Genomic DNA, 24,621 nt, shown 5'->3' on the forward strand with positions numbered 1-24,621 from the left:
GATTGCCCCCCCCCCCCAAAAAAAGTAGCAAAAAAGTCATAGGATTCATTTCCTTTTATTTTTTTTTAACCTATGTAGCCTTTTCCAGCCATCTCTAGTTCAAACTCCTGCTCTCTCTTCCCCAAACTGCATAAGACAATTATTTAGATGTCCCTAACCCATCCTCTGAGGGGAGGATTCAAACAGATGAACCAGAGCTGAAAGGCTCCATCTCCCACCCATGTGCACATACTTGAACACTGACCCTGTTTAAAATCATTTCTTCACTCATCCATGAGGCACTGCACATCTGTTGCAGACCCTGACAGATGCCCCCTTTCTCTGCTATCACCCATTACTGGGTTGTAGGTTGTGACCCTTCGAGCACCTTTACAAATCTCCCCCACCCTTTGGTGGTTCCTTGGTCACCCACGTGAAAGGGTTTCCTCTCTGCTCCCTGCAGGGATGCAGCGCTGCACTTGGAGAGCACTGCCCAGGTGGCTAATTACATAACGCCATTGGTAGGATTTGTATTAGTTAATGTTGTCTTCTCCACCTGAGGTGTCTAAATAAACCAAATCCGAAACTGCCTAAGCCTTGTCGAGAAGAGCCGCTGGCAACATGCTCAGCTGAAAGCACTGAGGAGCCTGGTACTGAGCTCCAGTGATGCAGCAGGGACTGTCTTTTTGTTCTATGTTTGTACAGCACCTAGCGCAGCGCAGCTCCTATGTGCTATGACTGGGACACCTAGGTGCCACAGTGATACAAATAATACATACTCATCATCGTTTGGGGATATTGCCATCTGCTTGTGAGTACTCCACAAACAGAAGAAGCTAAATTCATTGGAGAAATTGCTCCTTAGGAAATATTTACCCAGCTTTCCGCTCTCCCATGGTAAAGCAAAACTCTTCTGTTTACTATGCAGACTGTGGCGTGATGATAATTCGAGCCACCTGTTGTTCATCTAAGTGTAGCTGCTGAGACCTAACTCAGCATTAACTCTGAACAAAAACAACAATAAAGAGGCAATTTTACATATTGTCCACCGGCTCCGTAATCCAGCAGCAAGTTCATTTTAGTCCACATAAGAAGCACAAGCTTCGTTAGCTATTGAGTCAGGACAATTAGAAGCCATTCTAGTAAGAACATGTAACAGTGCTGGAATGCAAAAACAAGGGGCAGAGAAACAAGTAACCATGACAACCCTAGAGCTATCTGCTGACAAATTAGGGGCCCATGCAGAATGTGAGACAGGTTTCTCAGCTGGGTGCTCAGGAAAGCACGGGAGGGTGGCAGTGGCCAGTTTTTTATTGCTATTATTATAAGGACACGGGATGTGCCATGGACTCACATTCCATCTTTTAGGACCCTTTTCCTCCTGTTATTGAGTGTGACCACAGGGCCGGGATTGCAACAATTTCCCCCCTGGAAGGCGAAGGGAGGAGACATGGAGTCTCTGGGAAGAGAGGCAGAAACTAGAGCTGCCATTTGCTGTGAACAACAGCTACTCTGACAGACCTAACGACACAGGAACAATTCTTATCAGCCAGCACATCCTGCTCTTTCTGTTAACTGCCCACATTGGTCCCACTCTCTCTCCTTATGTAGCGCTCCCACAACAGCCCCCACTACCAGCTAAGCACACAAAGCATGCACCCTCAATAGGATCAGCCAGCGCTTCTCCCAGCTCACGATTCTCCATTAAATAAGAAAGGGATAGCTTTGTGCAGCCAAAGGGTCTGTCATTCTACATGTCTGTCTCTTCCAGGGTGGGTTTGGCCTCACAGGGGAAAGCTCTCGTCCCTAGGGCAGACGGAGTCAGACCCTCTCCACCACACACTCTTCTGAGAGTCCCCTTTGCTATTCCATAGCTTCCTTCAGCCAGGCCCAGGCCCAGTGGCTGCACTGGGTCAGGCAACTCTCATGGACGCATGGGATAGTTAACCCTTTTCCTGCCTCCCATGGGATGAGGTTAATAGATCACATTACAATCATTGCTTGGGAAGCTATTCTGGGAGGATGGGGGTGTAAAAGAGCTTGTCACCAAAGAAATGATAAAGCCACCAGCATTTCTAAAAATACATGTTGGCGTTGTGGACAGCAAAAGCCAGCTGTGGGTTTGGGTTTGGTTCCTTAAGTGAGAGGTTTGGATGTCCAGATAACTTTGCAGGCAGACACTTTTGAAATCTGTTGCCATATTTATGGGGCTGAGGTACAAACTAATCTTCTGGAAATCAGTTCTTAGGAAAAAAAAAAACTTTTTTCTTTTCTTTCTTTTTTTTGTGTGTGTGTGTTTTGTTTGGCTCTGTCATCTCTCCTGTCTCAGCAAGGGAGAAAGAATGAAAAAAGACTCAGCTTGCCAATTGGTGCCATTTGCCTTGCAGAGATGATTGCTCTCTCTTGGGCACAGCCCATGCAGGGAGAGCACTGGAGGTGGGGAATTGGTCCAAAGGTTACAGTGAAGAGAAGTGAGAGGGAGAAGAGCTTCCCCTCTTCTCCCTGGCTCGGGCAAGCAGCATGCCTCATAGCTGCAGCAATAAGAGCTCCCCCTACTGTTCAGTCTACTTGCAACCAATGGCTATACCTATCACTGAGTTGTGGCATGCTCACCTTAACTCTGCCCATCAGTGGGTAGGGTTGTGATTTGTGTGAAAGAAGTTATAGAGGCAAGATACAGAAAGACACAGAGAGAAATCACTGACAAATACATAGTTATCATCCTGTGCATGTTAGTGTGATGAAGAAACTTCAGTTGTCCTGATGGGAGAAGGAATGCAGCAGCTTCTCTATTAGTAATGGAGCATGGCATGGAGCTGTTTTCTTTAGAAGGCATGTATTAAGTGAAAAGTGTCTCTGGTTTGGAGGCAGATTCCAACAAACCGATTCATGCGGAATAGTGTCTTACTCCTTGGGTAGTCCCATTGATATCAGTATTCAAGGAGTCAGGTACTATGCAGTGTAAATATGCATGGCAGAATCCAGTCCTGATTTATTAAGGTTCTTGTGTAGCCCTGAAGGAAACAAGAAACATCACCATATAATTGCAGAAGAATGTTTAAGTTCCATATGTTAAATGCACTCAAATCTTTCTATCTCATCAGTCACTCTATGCTTAGTGGATAAGCTGAGGCCCATTGAATTCCATATTCTGTGTATTGTTCTATAAATAGATTGCAAATCATGTCCTTCTGTGTTGGAAAAGATTAAATGATACATTGCATTTGATATGACTATCTGTTGCTTTAATAGAGTCCAGGGTAAAATAAGATTAAAAGAATCACAGAGGAGTGGAGGGGAATCTTTCATCTGTGGAAAGCAATGAAGAGACCCAAAATAAGATAAAGGTCTGACTTTAAGTGGCTCTGTCGAATTATATAGGAGTATAATGAGCTCTACACAATTTAATTTCCATATGCAGCTCCACTACAGCGCACCCAAAACAATAAAGAATGAATATTTAAACCTGGCTCAAAAGCTGTTTTAATGTAAAGATTTGAGGTGTTCAGGGGAAAATTTCCTAAGAAAAAAAGTTAGAAAAACAGTAATGTGATTTGTAGGAAATACACTGTCCTCTCCATCACTTCATTATAACAGCACTGCCTGCCTGTTGCAACATCAAGTTGGATCCAGGACTGGCATGATAATAACCGGCTATTATTACATGGGACATTTGCTTTTTCAACAGTTATTATTCCTCTCAATGCATGTAACAGGAGCAATTCATAACTTCGCAGTCCAGCTTGTTTCCAAGCTTCATTTAAGGCGTCATGTCAGCTTCTCGGCATCCTAAGTAGAACAGGTAATCAGTGCGTGCACTCCGCTGCAAACGCAGCAGCTTCCTTGAATTCCTTGGCTTCTTTCTTTATTATTTTTGCACAGTGCTCTATTTACCAGCGGCAAAGGGACCATGACAACAATCAATAGGTCAGACCCTCTGCTGAAGTTATTGGCACTATGCTAATTTCACCTAGCTGAGGATCTGGCTCATTATTTCGCCAGGGCTGCATGTGTACTCTGGGCTCCAGCTAAGTAGGAGAAGTGAAGTCTTTGATAAATATCTTTTGGTTTCAATGTTAATGAGGGACCTGAATATTGTTGTAGACTAAGGCCATTTTAAGGACGGTTGAAGATAACAAGAGGAAAACAAGAAAGCACTTTCCTTCCATCTCCCGTTTACTCTGACACTGTAGCTAGGGTGTGGCAAGAGCCACTGCTTTCCAAATCCCTAATCTGCTTTGTTACATTTTTCCATATGCAAAGGGCAAGCCGAGAATTTCTATCTAGAATGCAGGTGCAAGCCTAAACTCTACTCCAGAGAGCTGTGGAGCAGAACTATAGATCCCTACTGTATACTGGGGAGGGGAATCTGGTCCTGACTCAATGGCTTTCATATTGCACTGTGGAACTAGAAAACCAAACCATAAAAGCCTTCAATCAGCTATCTTTGATGGCGGCTTTCTTTCAGATACAAGGATTTTTTAAAAAAAAGCGTTGTGCAGTCGTGCAATGCAGTACTCACTAGAGCAGGCACCAAGAGGGCTACAGATATTCAAACCATTCATTATTTAGAGGAAAAAATATGGGAAGCAGCTGTTAATTATCTAGTGTATTTGTGTTTTCTGCCAAGAACGCTCTTACTGTGGTTTTAGCTGATACAATTGGATGGGCTGGCTAATGCTAATAACAGCTCCTGGCCCAGTAGGGCGGGAGCAGGAGTGGACGTAGGACTCTTACACACAAGACCTGACATCCTCTGCTTGTTTGGGATGGTTACAAAAGACATAACTGATTGTGCCAGTACTATAAAGAGATTTATTTTAGACTTCAGCGTATTGTACCTCAATCCATACTCTAAAAAGGAATGTATCTTCCAAATCAAGGGCACAGAAAATCTGGAGGGCCACAGGAATCTGGCAAGTAAGAAATGATATCAGAGACTAATATCAGAGAAACCAACAATAAAATCACTCTCCCTTAGAAATATATGGAAATCAACAACAACAGATAGGTAGTTCCTAATCCTGCCATCCGGTACGAGTGTCTCTTGGCCTATAACACCTGTTCCTTGCACCTTGCCTAGACAGATTAGAGATGGAGTGTTGAGATAGATGACGGGATACTCTGCCTTGGGACAGGCTGTACTCCAGGTCCTCTTACAATTCCATTACTGATCCCAATGGACAGCGTAGGAAGGTGACTGCCAGGGTATTGCCATAATGTAGGGTTTGTCTGTCTATCTAGATATATCCCCCTCATCACCATGACATCTGAGCAGCCCACACACAATGTTTTAGGAAAGTCCAAGTGTCCTCCCTGCTCATTCTATGCTGCTAGATTCTGCCACATTGCATCTTGAAACTGCAAAGGCTAGGGAGAGGACCCACACCTTTATTGACACCTGCCTTTCAGTCTCCTCACTAAGACAAATGCGGGCTAAGATAGCCAAATTAATGCTCTTAATGTGCAAATTGCTGTCATATGATTGTTATTATTTCGAATGAATTATCTTCCAGATTTGGTAATATGCACGTTGAGCTCCTGTGGTTTCCTAGCAACTCTTCCTACCACCTCCACTCTCACACACGCACTGGGGACTGCTTTTTTCTTTTCTTTTCAGCTCTAACAGTGCCCAAGACAATATTCAGAAATAGTGATCTCATGCCCTGCCCTGCCCTTTGCGAGTCACTAGGGCAGGTAAGATCTGGGAGGAATGCACCCTTCCTAAAGGCATTAGCAGCAGATCAACCAAAATACATGATCCTCCACTTGTTTGTGCCTACTAGAGCCCTCCCTCATCAAAGGACCAACCTCCAAGCGTGGGTCTGGGATGACACAGCCAAGCCCACCAGTCTTTAAAATAGGATATGACAAAAGCTGCATGTAAATGCAAACCTTAATCCCCAGGGCCCCGACCCTGAAGTTGCTGAAGTTCTGTGTGGATGCAAGAGTCCATTTCAGAACAAGAGCCTAGACCTGTATGTCTGTGGGCTGGTGCAAGGTGTTCTCAGAGGAAAGTCATTGCCCCTGGAATTCACTTCCCCACTTGCTCTGACAGAGCCCAAGTCTGTTGGCCTTCCGGGCACACAGTAAGGTCTTCCATTAACTCAGGGTTGCCTGTGGAGTGGGCAGCATGGGGAGGGTCATGACAGGGCTGGGGAGGTCCTTTTAGTGCATTTTGTTTGGTGTTGTGCAGGTTTAAATCCTGGTCCATGCACCATGTCCATGCAGTGGGGACAAAGCTCCCCCTGAGGGCCTGTTCTGGATGCCTGGCTGGAACTCATTGTGCTCCAACAACCACTAGCCAGTGCAATGACTTTCCAGCTTGCCTAGATTAGAGCAGCTAGGAGGCTTCTTGGACTTGCCCCCATCTCTGGGTCCTACATCGAGCTCAGCTGGATGCCAGAGTCAGGGCATTTACATTTCCTGGCTGCTCATGTGCCTGGTGAGACACTCAAAGGAACAAGGCTGGGTTTTGTTGTAAATTTCAGGCAGGAGGCAGCAAACTGGACATCACCCAGTGATGGAGACAGTAGGGCTGCCTAGAGTTCTGTGAAGACTGGCAGTTGTTCACATGAGCATTTTAGGAGTTTGTCCACATGAATTTTGCACCCTCTGGACTTTGCTTTGAGTTTCAGGGTTGACTGAGCCCACCAGATCAACCTGCAATGGCCCATTTCACCTAATTCCATGTAACAGCACCAAGTGAGCCCTGGTTTCTATCCTGAATCATGAATCACAGTCCCAATTTGGCTTAATGAAAACACAGCCGAGAGATGTCAGTGGGGTTGCACAGGGTGTAAATCAGCACAGAATTTGGCAATGGGGTGAAATTCACTCCTGTGCACAGGGTCTGTACAGGGTCTTTGCCAAGCCGTTGGTCATGCTCCATCATGTTCAGAGACCCACATCCTGCTCACCCCTAAGAAATGTAGGGCTTATATGGGACATAAGTGATAGATAGGCCTTTTAACTCTTCACAGAGGTGAAGTTCACCCCATACACATACATAAACTCAGGCACACAAAAGCATATCAACCTTCATGACTGTCCTTCATGGTCTCCTCTTGGACACTATTTCCTTCCCTCGCTCACAGATTACAAAAATAGGTTTAAATCACTATTCTTTCCCAGCAATGTTTTATACCCATCTGAAGATCTTTTAAATAACAACATCTGTTCCAAACTCTGAAAGCCATGGGGCTTAATTATTTAGTTAGCTTGTGGCTCTGTTTCAGGGAGGAAGAGCGAACAGATTCTCAGAGATGAACCATTCACATTCCGTGTGGAGTACAGCTATTAATATTTGATCTCCTGCTAGCCTGGAGGCAAAGGGAATAATGTTCATCACAGGAGCCTAAGACTGAATCCACTTTAACAAATAACTGAACCGATAATGATAGCAACAGAAGATGCTGGTGGAACCTTTTGTGCTGTATCTGAGAAGAAACTGTTGGGGACTCTTGAACTTCCTGCAGCAAAGGAACTGACATTTTGTCAAGAGCAAGAGGAAATACGTCCTCTGTAATCATCGTCAATTTAAAGACGGAGATCAATGGGCCAAAGTTACTCCTGGTGCAATTCCGGGGAGGGATACACTAGATCAATTGTGAAAGGCGAGGAAATTGTACAAAGAGGTGTGCAGGTTTACTGTATGTGAAATAACTTTGTGGAATGCAGGTGCAATGACTCAGTACAACATGACTGGCCTAGTGATCCAGTGCATTCACTCAGCAGTTGCAATATCCACCTGAACATGCCTGCCACATGTCTAGGAAGAGAGGTTTATTGCACTTCCAAGTTGTGTGGAACTGTTGCTCTCAGTAATGCTCACCCCCAAATCCAATTCAGATTTGCCCCAAGGCAACTGTGGTAGCATCATCAAGAAGCGTGTTTCAGCACAGTGTTTGCTGGTCAGCAGCTACCCTGTTTTCCTGGCTTCTCTCTCCTTCCCAAGTCAGACAATTCTTGCAAAGACTTACAGCACTCTGTGCTGTGCAGCTGTCATGGTTACAGTCATTAAAATTATTAACAGGACAGGAAAGGGGTGTGAGGAAGGGAAAAAACAACAAGAAAGAGAGGACATCTTAGACTAATAGCCTTTAAAGTCAGAAGGGAGCATCATGATCATCTAGTTTGACCTCCTACATATTGCAGGCCACAGAACCTCACCCACACACTCTGTCATTTTTAAATGCTCTGATGGTGTCAGATCACACACATTGTGATCTAATCTGCTGCCTGCTTGTGTTGCATGTTCCTAGGGCCTGCCTTAGAACACAGGGTGAAATCCACCATCCATCTAAGTTAATGGCAGTTTTACCATTGATTTCAGTGGATCTGGGATTTCACCCATCGACTCTGAGCCTTAGTGTTAAGAGTGGGTGTTGGGAGCCAAAGAAATCTGGCCAAGATTTAGAAAGGCGACACTTGGTTTTGGAAAAAGGAAAAGAGTACTTGTGGCACCTTAGAGACTAACAAATTTCAATTTTTGGCTGCTCAAATGGGCTCATGCTGAACACCCACCCTCTGAAAGCAAGGTGTGTCAAGGCAGGGGCTCAAAATCACTAATCACTTTTGAATCTCCTGGCCTCTGTATCCTAATTGAAGTTGCAGAATAGTGCCGAGGACACGTCTTTGCCTGGGAAATTGTTTGTGTGCATGAATTAAAGTGCACTGGGTTAAGAAAATCTTTCAAATCCAGAGTGCTTGAGTCACTCGTGCATATATGGTAATACACTTTCTGGAATCATTATGTGCTATAGACCCATCATGGATATTTACCTCTTGGCTTTGCTCTTGCTACACTGTGTCCATTAACCATCACTAATCAGAAAAGAAAACCTTGTGTTCTGTATTATTTAAAAGATTATGCAGTATTTTAAAACACAACCTAATATAAATTTGTTATAGTGGTAATTATTTCATATATTTACCTTTAATGGAGCTTGGGTATAAATATTGAATTAACAATAAATTTTTAAAAAGCAAATCACTTCACAGAGAAGGAGGAAGTATTTGCATAGACAAATTTAAAAGAGTTAAAAACTGTTTGATCACTTAATGATAGAAGCTTTATATGCTTACATTAGTCTATACCACTTTTCTATCATTTAGTTCAGTCCTCTAACTAGAAGTTATAGGGTCTGTAGAAAAGACCGAGCCAGGCAGGGGTAACTAATTATAAGAAACCAAACATTAGGTAAATAGATGTTTTTCCTTCTTTCCGAATAGCTTATTTGTTGCTGTAGAGAGATTTCTATCTAGGAGGGCATATTTTTTTCTGGAGAAAATTATGCTCCTGTTACCATATATCCAAGTTAACAAACACACACTGCTGCTGGAGGAGAAGAGAAGGAAGGAACAAACAAGGTGTTTTTTACAGTCTCCAAGGAGAGAATAAGAGATAGATAGATATTTCCAATTATTAATCTATGCCAATCAGCTCATAGGTGGGGCAAGTTAGTGATCTGCCCTATTATATATCCTTCTTGTCTCCTATTGTTAACCATTTGTATCGTAGTTACACCTACAGTCCTCCACCATATAGGGCCTTATTGTGCTAGGTGCTGCACAAACATATCGTAAATGACTCTCCATGCCACAAAGTGTTTACAGTCTAGAAGATAAGGCATCACAGAGGGATTTCACATGCAAGCAAGTGGGAGAAACGGGGCATAGAGGAGTTGTGTGCACAATCTGTACCAATTATTGAAATCTCTCTCTCTCTTTCTCTGTCACACACACATCTGAGTCTCACATGATAAGCTATATATACACACACATGCATGTAACACAATCCTCCCATGTCAGAGGCAAGAAACATGTGAGAGATGGGTGTCTCTAGTTGGACACGCAAAATATGGAGATACCCAAAAATATCACTGTGCACTTTTGAGTAGGTAGCCACCTACTCATTAAGGCGAGGCCACTGATGGGCTGTGAGAGGTCATAGAATCATAGAATATCAGGGTTGGAAGGGACTTCAGGAGGTCATCTAGTCCAACCCCCTGCTCAAAGCAGGACCAATCCCCAGCTAAATCATCCCAGCTCTGGTAATGTCTTGAGTCGTCAGATTTCCTTAATCTCCATCAATTGAGTTTTAAAACTGGGTTGCAGGTAGGAAGTGCAAAGGTTGTGCTGATCTTCCCCTAGCCATAAATTCCTTGTATTTTCATCTCGCTGATTTTTCAGGTTCGATGAAAACTTTGTATTTTCTTTCCCCCTATTTTAGTAGAGGTGGAACAATTGGCTTGGTGTGTAAAAGTAAAAATATGTCAATAAATCTTGCTTCTCTTCACAGAAAGCCCGGCTTGCACGGATACGAGTGGCCAAAACAGGCAGTTCCAGCGCTTATCTTCACAGCAAACGCAATGGCCTGCTGAACGCAGCCTTGGAGCTCACGGTACGTGCAGAGAAAATAATCCCTTTCACAGTGGAGTTTGAAAAGTTCTCCATCCCAGTCAAACCCTGTTTTGGTTGTTTCCCCCACCACAAAGACACACCTAATTGCTTGTTATTCAGTGTGACAGCCTCACATGTTGAGTTGTGCTACACTATAATTACACTACAATTTACTGGGTATGCTATCTGTAGAGACAGCTGGAATTCAGCTGCAAAATTGGAGAGGGAGGGAGGGACTTTCTGGGGCTCTTTCTTGAGCTAGGAAAGGATCCATCTTTCTAACAAAGACAGAAATGACAAAGAGCATTAATGGACCAGATCCTCAGATGGTGTAAGTCAGCATAGCTCCATTGAAGCTCTCTGTGTGTTGAAGTCATTGGAGCTGTCCCCATTTATATGAGGTGAGGATCTGGCCCTACCATACATTTCTGTCATCTTTAATAAGGAGTTGCTTGTTTCCAAATCTCTATATCCTCACAAGTGTGCAATACCTTATTACAAAGTGCCATGCTGTGCACAAAGAGTCAGTAAAAACCTCGCTAATTTCTACTTTACTAATCCATAGACTGGATGACGCACAACCCAATACCTGTGCATGTGCACACTTGCACACACACACACAAAATGGACTCACTCTCACCCATTTCTCAGCAAAGAGACAGCCCTGTAGTGAGTTTTCATATTGCAATCCACCAGCTTCAATAATTTAACAAAATATTCTGTGGAACACTCACCAGCATGCTCTGATATATATCAAGCCATTCATACCCACAGCTGCCCCCCACCCTCCAAAAATGGACAAGATTTCTGGTAATGCATTATTCTTGATTAGTTACAAAAAAAAAAAAAAATTGTTCCCCAGGGGCTTGACCCTGCAAGGGGCCAGCTGCTGTCAGCGCCTTTTGCCCTTGACATGAGTTGAGGGTGCTTGACCTTTCAGCTCAGCCCTGAACCACAGGTGGCTTGAAAGCCGCACCATACCAGGAGCGGTCCTGGGAGGCAGTGTGATTCAGAGATACCTCTTTGGGGCCCGATTCCTTAATACTTCCGCCTCACTCTGGTGGTGGGACTAGTGATTTGCTGCTGGCACGACAGCTCACTAGTGGGAGACAGAACCTACTCCCTCCCCCTCTCCCCTGCCACCCGGTCTTGGGCAGAGGGCACTAAGGAAGTCAGCCACACCTGTTGACTCCTGCACTGCAGCTCTAGCTCACCTGTAGAGGGTTTAAATGGGATTCCAACTGCCCTGCTGTCAAGGTTCCTCCCCCACTCTGAACTCTAGGGTACAGATGTGGGGACCTGCATGAAAAAACCTCCTAAGCTTATCTTTACCAGCTTAGGTCAAAACTTCCCCAAGGTACAAAATATTCCCCCCGTTGTCCTTGGACTGGCTGCTACCACCACCAAACTAATACTGGTTACTGGGGAAGAGCTGTTTGGACGCGTCCTTCCCCCCAAAATACTTCCCAAAACCTTGCACCCCACTTCCTGGACAAGGTTTGGTAAAAAGCCTCACCAATTTGCCTAGGTGACTACAGACCCAGACCCTTGGATCTTAAGAACAATGAACAATCCTCCCAACACTTGCACTCCCCCTTTCCTGGGAAATGTTGGATAAAAAGCCTCACCAATTTGCATAGGTGACCACAGACCCAAACCCTTGGATCTGAGAACAATGAAAAAGCATTCAGTTTTCTTACAAGAAGACTTTTAATAAAAATAGAAGTAAATAGAAATAAAGAAATCCCCCCTGTAAAATCAGGATGGTAGATATCTTACAGGGTAATTAGATTAAAAAAACATAGAGAACCCCTCTAGGCAAAACCTTAAGTTACAAAAAAGATACACAGACAGAAATAGTTATTCTATTCAGCACAATTCTTTTCTCAGCCGTTCAAAGAAATCATAATCTAACACATACCTAGCTAGATTACTTACTAAAAGTTCTAAGACTCCATTCCTGGCCTATCCCCGGCCAAGACGACTACAGACAGACACAGACCCCCTGTTTCTCTCCCTCCTCCCAGCTTTTGAAAGTATCTTGTCTCCTCATTGGTCATTTTGGTCAGGTGCCAGCGAGGTTACCTTTAGCTTCTTAACCCTTTACAGGTGAGAGGAGCTTTCCCCTGGCCAGGAGGGATTTCAAAGGGGTTTACCCTTCCCTTTATATTTATGACACCTGCATTGCATGCAGTCCAAGTCAAAGTCTAGCTTAGGTTCTGTCTTTTACTCTCTCACTAATGGTTCTCTTGGTCAGGGTGTATCAGCAAGGATCTGCTGTCTCTGGAAAATCACACATCGTATTTATTCTCACACTATAATACTCTAAATACACCAGGAAGTGGCCTCCAAACTGACACACACACACAAATTATGTCATTTCCTCCAGCGTTGGCAACTCTTGTGATTTTACTGCATATCTTGCAATTCAGTGTTTTTGCTACACCCCCAACTCCTGGAGTCAGGTGAATACATCAGAATCTCAGTTTCCTTGAAAAAAATAAGCTTCTAGCCCTTCTGGTTGCAAAGAAAAGCTACAAAACATGAACACTAAAGACTCAAACGTTAGTAGGCAAATAAAAAGAACCAAACATTTATTATTTCCAAAAATCTCATGACTTTGGAACAGTTGGGTTTGGCAATGCTGCTCTTCTGTAGCTACGTCACCATCAGGAGGAGCTTGTGAGTAGAAAAAGCCAGCACTTGCAGAGATGGTGCGTCACTAGCATGAGATCAGGAGCTGCGGTGGGATTCCTGGAACCATTAGCCCTGAAATTATTACAGGCTCACAATTACTGGATTGCAGGAAGGAGGACCCAAAGACTGTCCAGCAGGAGAAGAAAATGTGTCACAGCTCCTGTTCTGTGCAGCTTGATGGTTTTATTTTTAATAGCAAGATATCCGAAGGCTAGTATTAGCTATTCGTGAGGAAGGAAAGTTTTAAGTGAGTCAGATTGCTCGGCAGAATCACTGAAAATGAGAGAAGGTTGGTACATTAAAGCCTGCTCAAGATCTGAGCAGGAATTAACACATTTCGTAGGTTTAATTTCAAATAAATCAGTCCTTGGTGCACACGGAGAACAGAAATTGCATAACTGAGCCTTGAGAGCTGCCTAATGCTGTGTTCATGCATCCATACTCTGGACCTAATCCTGCAAACACTTACTACTCTGCCTGGTGCTGCTTAATGGGAACATTCAAGGCAGTGAGTGTTTGCAGGTATGAACCCTTCATTTTTACTCAGTTCTTGCCAAGTCAGATGGAACACTTGCCACTGTAAAAGTGGAGACAGGGCTTCAAGATTTGGCCTGCAATGTCTCTGCGTTGCGCACTCAATCCAACTGCCATTTGAGTTGAGGGAGGGCTGGATCACAGACATAGGAATCACGATGCCCTTTAGGCTGGGCACATGCTATGCAGCCCCTTAATTCTGCCCGTAGCTCCACTGGTTCAGTGAGATTACTTACAGAGGAAGGATGCTACTCAAGGGGAGTAAGAGCTGAAGAATCTGACCCTCAGTTGCCATGATGTCTTTTCAAACTGATTCCAAAGAGGCACATTGCACCAGACACTAGATTGGGATGCACAAGAACTGGGCTCTGTCACTGACTCACTGTGTCATTTCATTTCCCCACCTCTCAGGGACAACATATGATATTTACCACCCTTTGTATATGGCACTGAGCTCTCTGGATGAAAATGGCTCTGGGAGCACTAAGCAAATCTGAGAGCTAGGTTCTCTTTTTCCATGTTTGTCAAAACCCAGCCCAGCTGAACAGGACATGGGGAATTTTGTCACCTCAGCCTAGTGACCATCCATGTCAGAATCCAATTCACCACTCACGAGCCTTCGGTTCTATTGCAGGCAGTTTCTCTCTTACACGGCAAAGGTCCCCAGCCCCTAATGTCAGTGAGGCCTTCTGAAAATGAGCATTAAACCTTCTCAGCTGGTTGCTTTTTTTTTTTTAGCACGTACTGTAAACAGGGCTTGCCAATCAAACTGTGAAACTTTTGAAGGAGGCACAGAATGGTTACGACGTGGCCAGGGACACGGAGAACCAGCTCAGATGCGTTAATAAGATTCTGTTATTTCATCAGGAGGCAACATGCACAGTTACACTGAAAATTTAAATCATGCCCTGGGTTTTGCTGGTCTTTTAATTGTACTATTTAAAAATGCCATGGCAGCTCAGCACAGATGTGTGGCCCTCACTTGATTTTCCAGCCTGTCTCCCCAACGTGAATCCCATCACTTCTCTTTCAACCAAGCCAATCTGCCAGGCAGCTCAAAAATGGCTACCGGGACACAGATGCAAAAGTCCAGAACATATTAGCTTGAGAGCAATAATTGGCTCCTAGGTTCGTTTCTGGCTTTTGCCCAAAATGAGTTAGGAAAGGGTTCTTTTTCTTTTTTTGGCTTTGTGGCTACTGCAGATGTTGTGACAACTGTGAGGGACAGTGGCAGAATCTGGCCAGTGATTTGCCAGTCTCAGATTATTTTAAAATGTACAGAAGAAAGGAATCTATCTTTTGTAGTTGGTGTGTTAGATAATATTTTGGTTCCTGGCTACTGGGTATACTCTCATGGGCAAATGAACATTAATTACATAGTAGCTACACTTGGTTATATGTCCTATTCTTGAAGCAGGCCCAGAACTTGCGTCAATATTAATGGAACTTTCATGTGTATATCTAGTGACAAGACTGCCTTAGACTTAGCAATAATTCCAAGTGTAATTACTATTTAGTCCTTATTAGCAATTAGCATGGAATTTTCATTGTTTACTACTATGTAATCAATATATAATTGTTTTGTAAATGCCCAATAGTAACAGTGTGAGATGAGCCAGGATGGAAGCATTAGGACTTATGGGTCCCAAAATACATTATCTGCAGTTCTGAGGGGTTATCCAAGGAAATAACTACCACAGCTACCATTCTGACTGAATGGACAGCATCCTGGGGGCTTTGGGGCATGTCGAAACACAGGTCTGATTCTCCTCTCACACCAGTGGAGTTACTCCTGATTTACGCCAGCTTATGTGCGGGGAGAATCAAGCCATGTGTCTTCAGCTTAGAGCTTGGCAGTGTAAAGAGCAAAAGAGGAGGAGGAGGGATGATCAAAGGAGAGCAGTATGGAGAGAATATTCATTCCCTAAAGGCGGCATCGACTTTCCCTTCAGTGAAATGTGGGTTTGAAGCATTTTGTATTTGCCATGCAGACACTGAATAGGCAGGTTTTGTATCCTTTCATTTATGGGAGCAAGTGATGCAGTGTTAATAGATGGAACATTAGACATGTTCAAGTGTTGATGGGCATGTACCTTGTAGTGGCTGCAGCCTACACAGCATATGTGAGCCTTAATCTCCTCTTGCCATTAACACTTTACAGCTGTGCTGCTGTAAGATCGCTTGTGTAGCCACCCTATGCTGATGGGAGAGAGCTCTCCTGCCGATGTAGCACTGTCCACACCGGTGCTTATGTAGGTGTAATTTACGTTGCTCAGGTGGGTGTTTCTTCACATGCATGACACAAGTTATACCACCAAAAGTGGTCGTGTAGACATGATTCACTTCTTGTTGAAATGATAGGAGGTCTGTGTTTTGAAACAAGACGGTTTTGAGATCTGTCTCTTCTTACAACCAAGAACCCTCTGCAGCCACAATATTGATAAAGGGCAGAATCACCCACATGGAAAGAGTAAAATTAGCTTCTGTGCCAGTCCCTCTGTACTCAACTCTGTCCAACTTTGTTCACTGAAACACCAAGCGTAAGAGATAAGACAACCCATGGAGTTCTTCAGATTTGTGAAGCTGGATGCCACACACAGGAAGCAAGTCTTCCACAAGGACACCAGCAGTTCAGTGTGTGCCTTTCAAGTGCAAACTGGGGATGGTAGCTTGTATCATTTTCCCCAGAAGCTTGAAGAGGTAGGATCCCAGATCAAATTCTTAACACTCTCCTGGGCTTTTCATTACAGACAGATTTTTCTTCTAATGAACCCAGATTGCCTTTGCATGGAGCAACGCAGGTATCATTCTCTCCTGGAAAGCGCTTCTGGATAGAACAGCCACTGCCAGGCATTTGTGTGCTCAGACTGTCTATATGCATTTGTTGCTCCAGCTGTTATCTTCTGTTTCCCCACTCTTTTTTGCATGTTGAGATGTGCCAGAAATTCAGTGTCTGTTTCTGAATGTACTGAGCTGGAGGAAAAGCAGGAGCAAGGAAGATAAGGCAGGAGTCTGACCCTCGGTACTATTTATTTCTAATAATATTCATCCCACGATCTGTGTTTCCATACGTTTCAAGTCTGCCCTCCGGGGGAGAGGGAGGGAGAGGAGAGAAGTTGCCAACACTATGTATTCTACCGTGGAATTTAGGTCTTCTACCAGAGCCAATGAAGCCTTGTTTCCTTGGCTTTCAAATTCCATTCATATTTGCTCTCCAGCACAACATGCAGGGACCTGGTAAGTGGGAACAAGCTCCTGCCTAACCTGAGCTTGCATCATTGATGCTACTTTCCTAAGTGATCAGTTGGCATGGGCAGAGGAGGGGTGGCAAGTTAATATAGTATGATTTCAATGGTTGGAAGCAAGGACAGTGTCTCTTTCCTATTGGCTGCTTTCCGATATACTCATGTTAAGCATTTTGTTGTTCTGTACCCCTGTTCTTCACATAATATGTAGAATTCCAACTAGTTGGAGCCTGCTGCTATTTGGGCAATCTGTTTTCTTCTTGCAGTTAGAGCAATATTTCACTAGCTGTGTTAGGTGTCGGCTGATTTCCTGTGGATTTCTAAAGTGCTGGGTATTCTGCAGGAAGTGACAGATGTCTGCCTTTACTCAGGGTGCCAATGATAGAGTTTCCATCCTTAAATTTCTATAGCATCTGGCAAATTTATCTCATGCAACACATTCAGGACCTGTGCAAAGCAGGGTAAAGGCACCTGTAACAATCTGTAGCAGTCCCTGCAGTAGGCGTGTTGCAGCGTGTTGTCTCTCCATGCGGTTTAAAATGTGTCCACTTTAGCTTTGGAGCCAGACAAAAACAGTAGAGAGACACCAGACTTGACGATGACCCATACTAATGCTTTAACCACAAAACTATCCTTCCCCCCAATACAGCTACTGCTACAAGTCAATAACCTGTGAGTCCCTGGGAGCAGAAATAAATGGGTCCTGCCCCCTCATCACAAAATAATCATGTGTGTCACTGCCCATTTATGACTTTTTCTCATGTTGCTGTTCCAAATGGCTTTTAACACGAATATTCTGACTGTCCAACCGTTACTGATTTCTGTGAAAAAGCATGCAAATCTCTCTGCACAGATGTCCTGGATCAATGCAATAAACCTTCAGGTCAGTTTGTTTCTATATTCATGCTACAAAGCACCTCTGGTTCTCAGAGAGATTCATGTTACTTAAAGCCGTTTGTTGCAATGGTCTGTTCCTTTCTTCTTTTAAGTGAGATTTAGCTTTATTCTGCTGCATTTGCTTTATCACATCAGGTGTCCTCCACAGGAGATATTCACATGCAAAGTTCTTCTCAGTTTCTATTCCTTCTCTCCATCTCAGTGCGGAGAGGGTTCGCTAGTGACCTCTGCAGGCTTTGCACAGGACCTATTTGCTGTGTTAGTTGACCTGGGTAAGAAAGAAAAACCTAAACTGTTCAGGTGGTTTTTAGCCCAACCCTGAAAATACCTTCTGGAAATGTCCCAGCACAACAGGTTTCAAGGCAACAAAGTGGAACTGCCTCCTACCTAGGAGAGATTCCCTTGTATCAGTCTATAAATAGTGTGTGCAGTCCGTGACCCCGAATTATGCCCTGAGATGCCTCTGGTTTAGCATCAGTCAATTTGCCCGATTTTCAGAAATGCCAAGTTAGACATCACAGTACGATCCTGGGTGTGGTTTCAAAGATGCAGCCAAATGCTCAATATATCACAGGATCCACTTAGGTATGTTGGCCATCAGCTGAGTTAAACACAACTGATTTAAACCCTTTAACAGCCCTAGATGAAGTCAGCCGGTAGATGCCTATGTTAAAATGTTCTGCTTTCTATCCCATTCCACCCATTTTCTTTCTCAAACTTTTGGATACTGCTGTTATGTGCCAGAAACAGGTATGCAAGGCACACGTGTCAACTTTTATCTTTCAGCTTCGAGCATCACAGAGGAGTCTCTCTCCCAGGCATCTACTGCTGAAACACCTAAGGAGCTTAAGGGGGTCACTTGCAAACATTTAATTGTCATTTTAATGTGTCTAATTGTCTGAAAATTTTAGCCACTGAATACACACAAAGATTAATGAGTATGATTGCAGAAAACAGGCCATGAAATTGGGGTGGATTTCAGGGTCAGTGGGTTTAAAGAAAAAATGCTTAGCAAAGTAGCTCTTAAAACTGCAACTATGGAATGGAAGAACTAAAATAATCCTTGTTTTGGAACAGCAGAGAGACTTGCCAAACAGCTTCTTCTTAGCGTCTTTCTTCCCATTTCTGGAGCATATCCGATTTTCAAATTGAGAAGTGAATGATGCATGCAATACTCTGAGAAACAGGCATTTGTATAAGACACGGAGAAACAGCAGATTCACGGGTTTACATACTGTGATAAATAAACCTTGACTGTGGCACTCAAAAAATGTGCTTATTGGAAATCCTCTCTCGTATGTGTGTTTAATCTCTGCCCAGTTTCATGGGGCTCCAGAGAGATCTTAGAGCATATTTATTTTCTTTAAGTAGATATTTACCACATTGAGCAAGCAACTGAGAGTGCTTTCAGACATCGTCCTTCCTTACCTGACCAAAAAAAATCATGTAAATAGTGAATTTAAGTAACTAATGTTTATATATAATTAAATGGATCTAATATCTTTCTGCTGAATGACTCAATTGTAAGAATAATGAAAGATTAGACTCTGAGCTCTCTGGGGTTGGTTGGTTGGTTGGTTGTAGGGTGCCTAGCACAAGGGGGCTCTGATCCCTCTCTAGAGTCCATACATAATGGCAAGAGAAGCAATAATAACAACAACATCATGGTCTGATGGTCAGCAGACAGGCATAGGCAAGAGGAACATCTGAGTTCTACTCCCAGCTCTGAAGCTGGCTTCCACTATCCCCTCGGGCAAGTCATTTTACCTTTCTATGCATCAGTTTCCCCATAGAGATATTAGTACTGATCTCTATCAGAATGGTGGCATTGGGGTTAGCTGGTACAGACCTTTGAAGACTATAAGCTTCGTCAAAGTGCTGAGTATTATTATGCATATACTGTACGGCAGCTATTTTGGATTTCACATTCCCCATTTGGATTTGTTATTTGTAGTAGATAGGGCCATCCTCATTACAGAGCTAGGCTTTCAGTTTGTCTTATGCCTACTATCTGTGTCCCTCACGAAAGACCATTCATCAGCAGCATGAAACCCGCACCCAGTTAGGGGCTTAGAGGAGAGTAAGAACAGAGCAATTTGCAGGTAGCATTCCTTCTCCCAGCTGATCATGATTTGGGAGGCCAGGCTCTCAGCAGCTAGGACAAAACTTCTCAGGAAAACAAGATTAAGCAAAAAACTTTCTGTGGGGTCCCTGCTTTACTGCAAAGGTTTCTTGTGAAGTCAAAAGAACACACACCCACCCACCATCTCAGGTAATTTTTCTTTTATATGGCTTGAATACTTATCACTCACCTGCCCCCAAAATTCAGCCCAATGATTAAACCTGTCTGATACTGCCTGTCCTTTTTGTCTTGCTTGCTAACAGCCAAGGTCTTTTAAAGGTTCTGAGCCTAATGCATCTCAGCTGCGCATGATTCCAGCCCAGCTGGGAATGCCTGCCTGAGCTGAATCTAACGACTCTGCCAGGGAATTTTAACTCAGGAAACCCACCCGGCTGTCTGACTTAGAGTGTAAACTCTTTGGGGCAATTATTGTATAGCGCCTAGCCCACTGGGGCTGTGATCCATAACTGGGATTCCTAGGTACTACCACAATACAAATAATAATCAATAATATAATCCTAATTAATAAAAGTCACAACCCCCACAGACACCCTCAGAAAACAGGGCTTTTTCTTTTGAGGGGGTGCTGCTAATTCCCTCTGATCAAATCTCTCGTGCCAATGCTACATGTTCCCCAGTAAAATCTACTTCACTTCTACTAATAGTGATGATTTATTAATAATAATAATTTGCACATCTCCAGTGCCTTTTATTCAAGCTGCTTTTCAAACAAAGGGCTTGATCCTATGAAATACCAGACACTAACAGCTCTCATTGAAACCATAATGGCACTTAGCCCCCACACAGAAGCCTTACCATATCACTAGAGAGCAGATACACATCAGTTCCATTTTAGGAGACTGAAGACAGATATAGAGATGTTACTAGAGCTTGGACCAGAACCCAGGAATCCTGGCCCCTACTACTATCAGTCTATTCGGTAACACCCCACAAAGCCAGTCATGGGCTGTTTTTTCCTACTGCCTGTCTTCACTGTTTCACCTCAGGTCATTGTATGTTTTGTACCATTTCCCACCCAAGAGACAGGATCATAAAGCTACATACCACCTGCTTCCTGAATTATACTCCAGCCACTAGTTCATTCTTGACTTAAAAGGAGACTAACAAACTCCTCACTCCCAAGCAAATCACCCCCTTCTTGGAGGCAGTAGGGTTTAGGGTGAAACTTTTTGAAAGTTGTAGCATTGCCATTCTGAGCTTTCAAACATCATGACTTTTTTGAAAAATAATAAATTGTGAGTTCTTTTTCCTTGCCTGCTGTTTTCTGGGTCTTTAGGCCACACTCTGGTCATGTTTCCAAGCTGTTCTCCATAACCACAAAGGGCTACAAACTTACTTTTTTAAAAAATGAAAGCTGAGATTCTGACCTGAATCCAGGAGCTGGAGCTTTAAGGAAAACACCAACTCCCAAGACTCATGATAAAAACATGAAAGTTGGCAACACTGGAATTGTCACCTTTCCCCCAACTCCTCCCCTGTACAATCTGACATGGTTGTTCCCTTTATCCCCAGGATTTCAAGCCTGATTCTTCTTTCTCTGGTTGTTTAGGGTTCTAGTGATGATGAGCAGCACATCAGCAAATCCACCTCACTGATCGAAAGCCAACATCACCACCTGCTGCACTGCCTGGAAAAAACAACTGTAAGTAGCAACAGGACCCTTTCTAAATCTGATTAAATCCTTTGTTCCTGGGTCCAGGCTTCCTTTGGAAAGGACATGGGTGCAGTACGCTCCTCTAAACCAACGCATGCACTCACAAACACTCATCACCGTTGGCGATAAAAATATGCGTCAGTGAAGTGATGGGTCCTGAATCTCAGAAGTTCCCTGGAATATGTCACATGGGGAGAGATTCACTTTCTTTTTGTGAATTGCTTCACAAATAAGCATTGTGCAAAATGCTAACAGTGTACATCTGTGTAAAAGGAAAAAAGGATGGATTGTCCTGTGCAGGGATTTACACCAGGGCACAGTCAGTGCAAATCACTATCCTTCTGATCGGGTAGCATTTCTCCGCCTCCTGGCACTCACTTTGCAACTGGTGCAAATGACAGTACAGACTGCAGGGCAAACAGCCACTGCAGAGCAGAGAAACAGCCTGCAATGACCAAAGAGACAGATTTGCGGGAGTAGGCTTTAACCATGGTTTCTGAACTAGGGCTAAACTCAGTTTGTCCTTGGCTACACTTGCAGTTAAAGTGCATATCTCATGGGGGGGAGGGATAGCTCAGTGGTTTGAGCATTGGCCTGCTAAACCCAGGGTTGTGAGTTCAATCCTTGAGGGGACCATTTAGGGATCTGGCACAAAAATTGGGGTTGGTCCTCCTTTGAACAGGGGGTTGGACTAGATGACCTCCTGAGGTCCCTTCCAACCCTGACATTCTATGGTTCCTCTAAACCCATTGCTCCCACCCACTACCAATGATGTATGCAACTGCTGGCATGAAGAGGGCTACAGTGGGAAGCTGATGCCAGCAAACTCCAAGCCACACATATTCCCTACCACAAATAGGCCAGAGAAAACAACAACTGAGCCATTTAAAGGGAGCAGACAAGCCTTTTTGATGTGATTTAGTGACACTGTGCATGTCTTTCCTGACAAGCCTCATTTAAAGGAGCATGTAGTTCATCTGGAGGCCAGTCAAGTGGGTTCTCCTGTCGTGATGTTTCGCAATGCATGGTGCTGGAGTAAGACCCTAGGAAGCGCTATTTTTTAATTTTTAAATAGTTCTGTAAGCAGAAGTTCCTGGAAAAATTGCAAACAGATCTTTATCTCATGTACATTTCATTTCCAGCTTTATATTCACTGGTGATTTGTGGTAAAGGGACATAGTGCCTATATTGTATATCATGGCCCATTCTGGAAAGACACCAGTGGGTTAAGACCTGATAAGATGTATCCCTTTCCTTATCTGCATCCACCATCAGATATGACTTTGATTTCTGACCTGCATACATAGTCTCAATTTCAGTTTGGTTCCTAGCAGGATAACACCACATAGGTTTCAAAGATCCATTGGAAGAAGACCACTGGTTAAATACTTATAGCAACTAAATCCTACAGGTCCTGAAACTCATCATGATGAATTATGAGGCTAATCATTCCAGTGCTGACGCACTATATCAGTGACTGTTGGTTTCATTTTATAGTATAAATCTGAGCTTGCCTGTGTTTCTGATAACTCTGTATGTTACATTACAAGCAGATATTTCACAACCTGACTCTTCAATTGTTTAGAATTCTGTACTTACCCTTAAGCTTTAAATAGTATATTTCAAATATGGCTCATATCATGTGATTGTTATTACTATTTGCAAAGTGCCATAAATTTGCCTGGTATTTTACAGAAAATAAAAAGATAAGATCTCTGTCCCAAAGCGTCCATCATCTATTGTCCGGATCCTGCTTAACTTTAACACATGCTTAACTTTACACACTGTGACAAGTTCTACTGACTGTCAGTGAATAAAGTTAAGCACATCTGTAAATCGTTGCAGGGCTCAGGCCTACATTAGACAAACTTCAGGCCAGATGATGACAGCCTCGCTCCGGAGTTGTACTTTTTTCCACAAGTACTCCCACTGATTTCAGTGAGACTGCTTGTCATATAAGTTGCTATTCAGTATGAGTAAGGCGATACCGTCTGGCCCAAAATGAATTATAACAACAGACAATTGGATCAAAGGGACAGCAGCAGAGAGAGGAGAATGCAGGGCAGAAGATTTTCCTTGTATTTTCTTTTATATTGGCCCCAATTTATTTTGGCCGAGGTGCCAGTGCAGGGTTAGGAACAGGAATATAGAAGCATTACTGCATTGAGTAGAACCAAAGAGAGCCACAAAAACTAGTGAGGTGAACTGTCCTGCCGTTGCAGTCAGATATTTGCATCAGCTGTTGAAAATTTTCTGAATTTTGATTTTGGACCAAAAATGTCATTGCAATTTTGAATTTGGATGAACACTGCTGAAAAAAAAATCCACAAAATATTTGCTGCATTTTCCCCACATTTTCCAGACTGTCCCAACCAGGATGAGATTGTCAGCCATGTTGTCACATATTTGCGTATCACAGTTAGAGCTGATCAAATCATGAAAATAATTATTTGAAAATAATGTACTTGATGAATAACAGTGTAACCCACACACCTCCTGGGTGTGGTGTTCTGTCCCTTCTAGTAGCACTGAGATGAGAGAAATAGATGTAGATGATTGAGTCTGCTCTACAGCCTTAGCTAGCAGCCAGTTGGTTTGAGGCTCATGCACTAAGTTTCGGAGGCCCCAGGTTCGATCCTGCCTGCTGACAACTGGGGTCTGTTGGCATTACAACAGCAAAGAAAATAATTTTGTGTCTTCAAAAAATGCATAGAACTGTTTGATTAATGAAAACAGTTAATTTTGAATACATTATTTGTTGGGTAATGGGGAAACAGAAGATAACTAACAACTTGAATAAGTTACAAAAAAGGGTCAAGCTGGATTCCTCATTTTCCACTTTTTAAATCAAGATAAGTTTTTTTTAAAAGATCTGCTCTACTTCAAAAGGAATTATTCTGGGGAAGTTCTATGGCCTGTATTATGCAGGAGGCCAGACTAAATTACCACAATCGTCCCGTCCCATCTGGCCGGGGAAATCTCTGAATCTCTGAACTGTTGAACAAACTCTTCACAGTAGTCATATGATCAGCTCTAATCATGATGCAAACACCACCAGGATTTTGTTT

General features: G+C 43.4%; 1 protein-coding gene across 2 annotated transcripts in view; it reads left to right on the forward strand.

Moving 5' to 3' along the window:
• Positions 1–24,621, forward strand: part of KCND3 (potassium voltage-gated channel subfamily D member 3) — a 214,035-nt gene that overhangs the window by 183,812 nt on the left and 5,602 nt on the right. For both annotated transcript variants that reach the window (XM_077839149.1, XM_077839150.1), the window contains exons 3-4: positions 10,283–10,384; positions 21,449–21,541. In XM_077839149.1, the coding sequence (XP_077695275.1) occupies positions 10,283–10,384; positions 21,449–21,541 (195 nt within the window). The remainder of the gene's footprint in view (positions 1–10,282; positions 10,385–21,448; positions 21,542–24,621) is intronic.

This window comes from Eretmochelys imbricata, chromosome 21 (assembly GCF_965152235.1).
Source record: "Eretmochelys imbricata isolate rEreImb1 chromosome 21, rEreImb1.hap1, whole genome shotgun sequence".
Lineage (NCBI taxonomy): Eukaryota > Metazoa > Chordata > Testudines > Cheloniidae > Eretmochelys > Eretmochelys imbricata.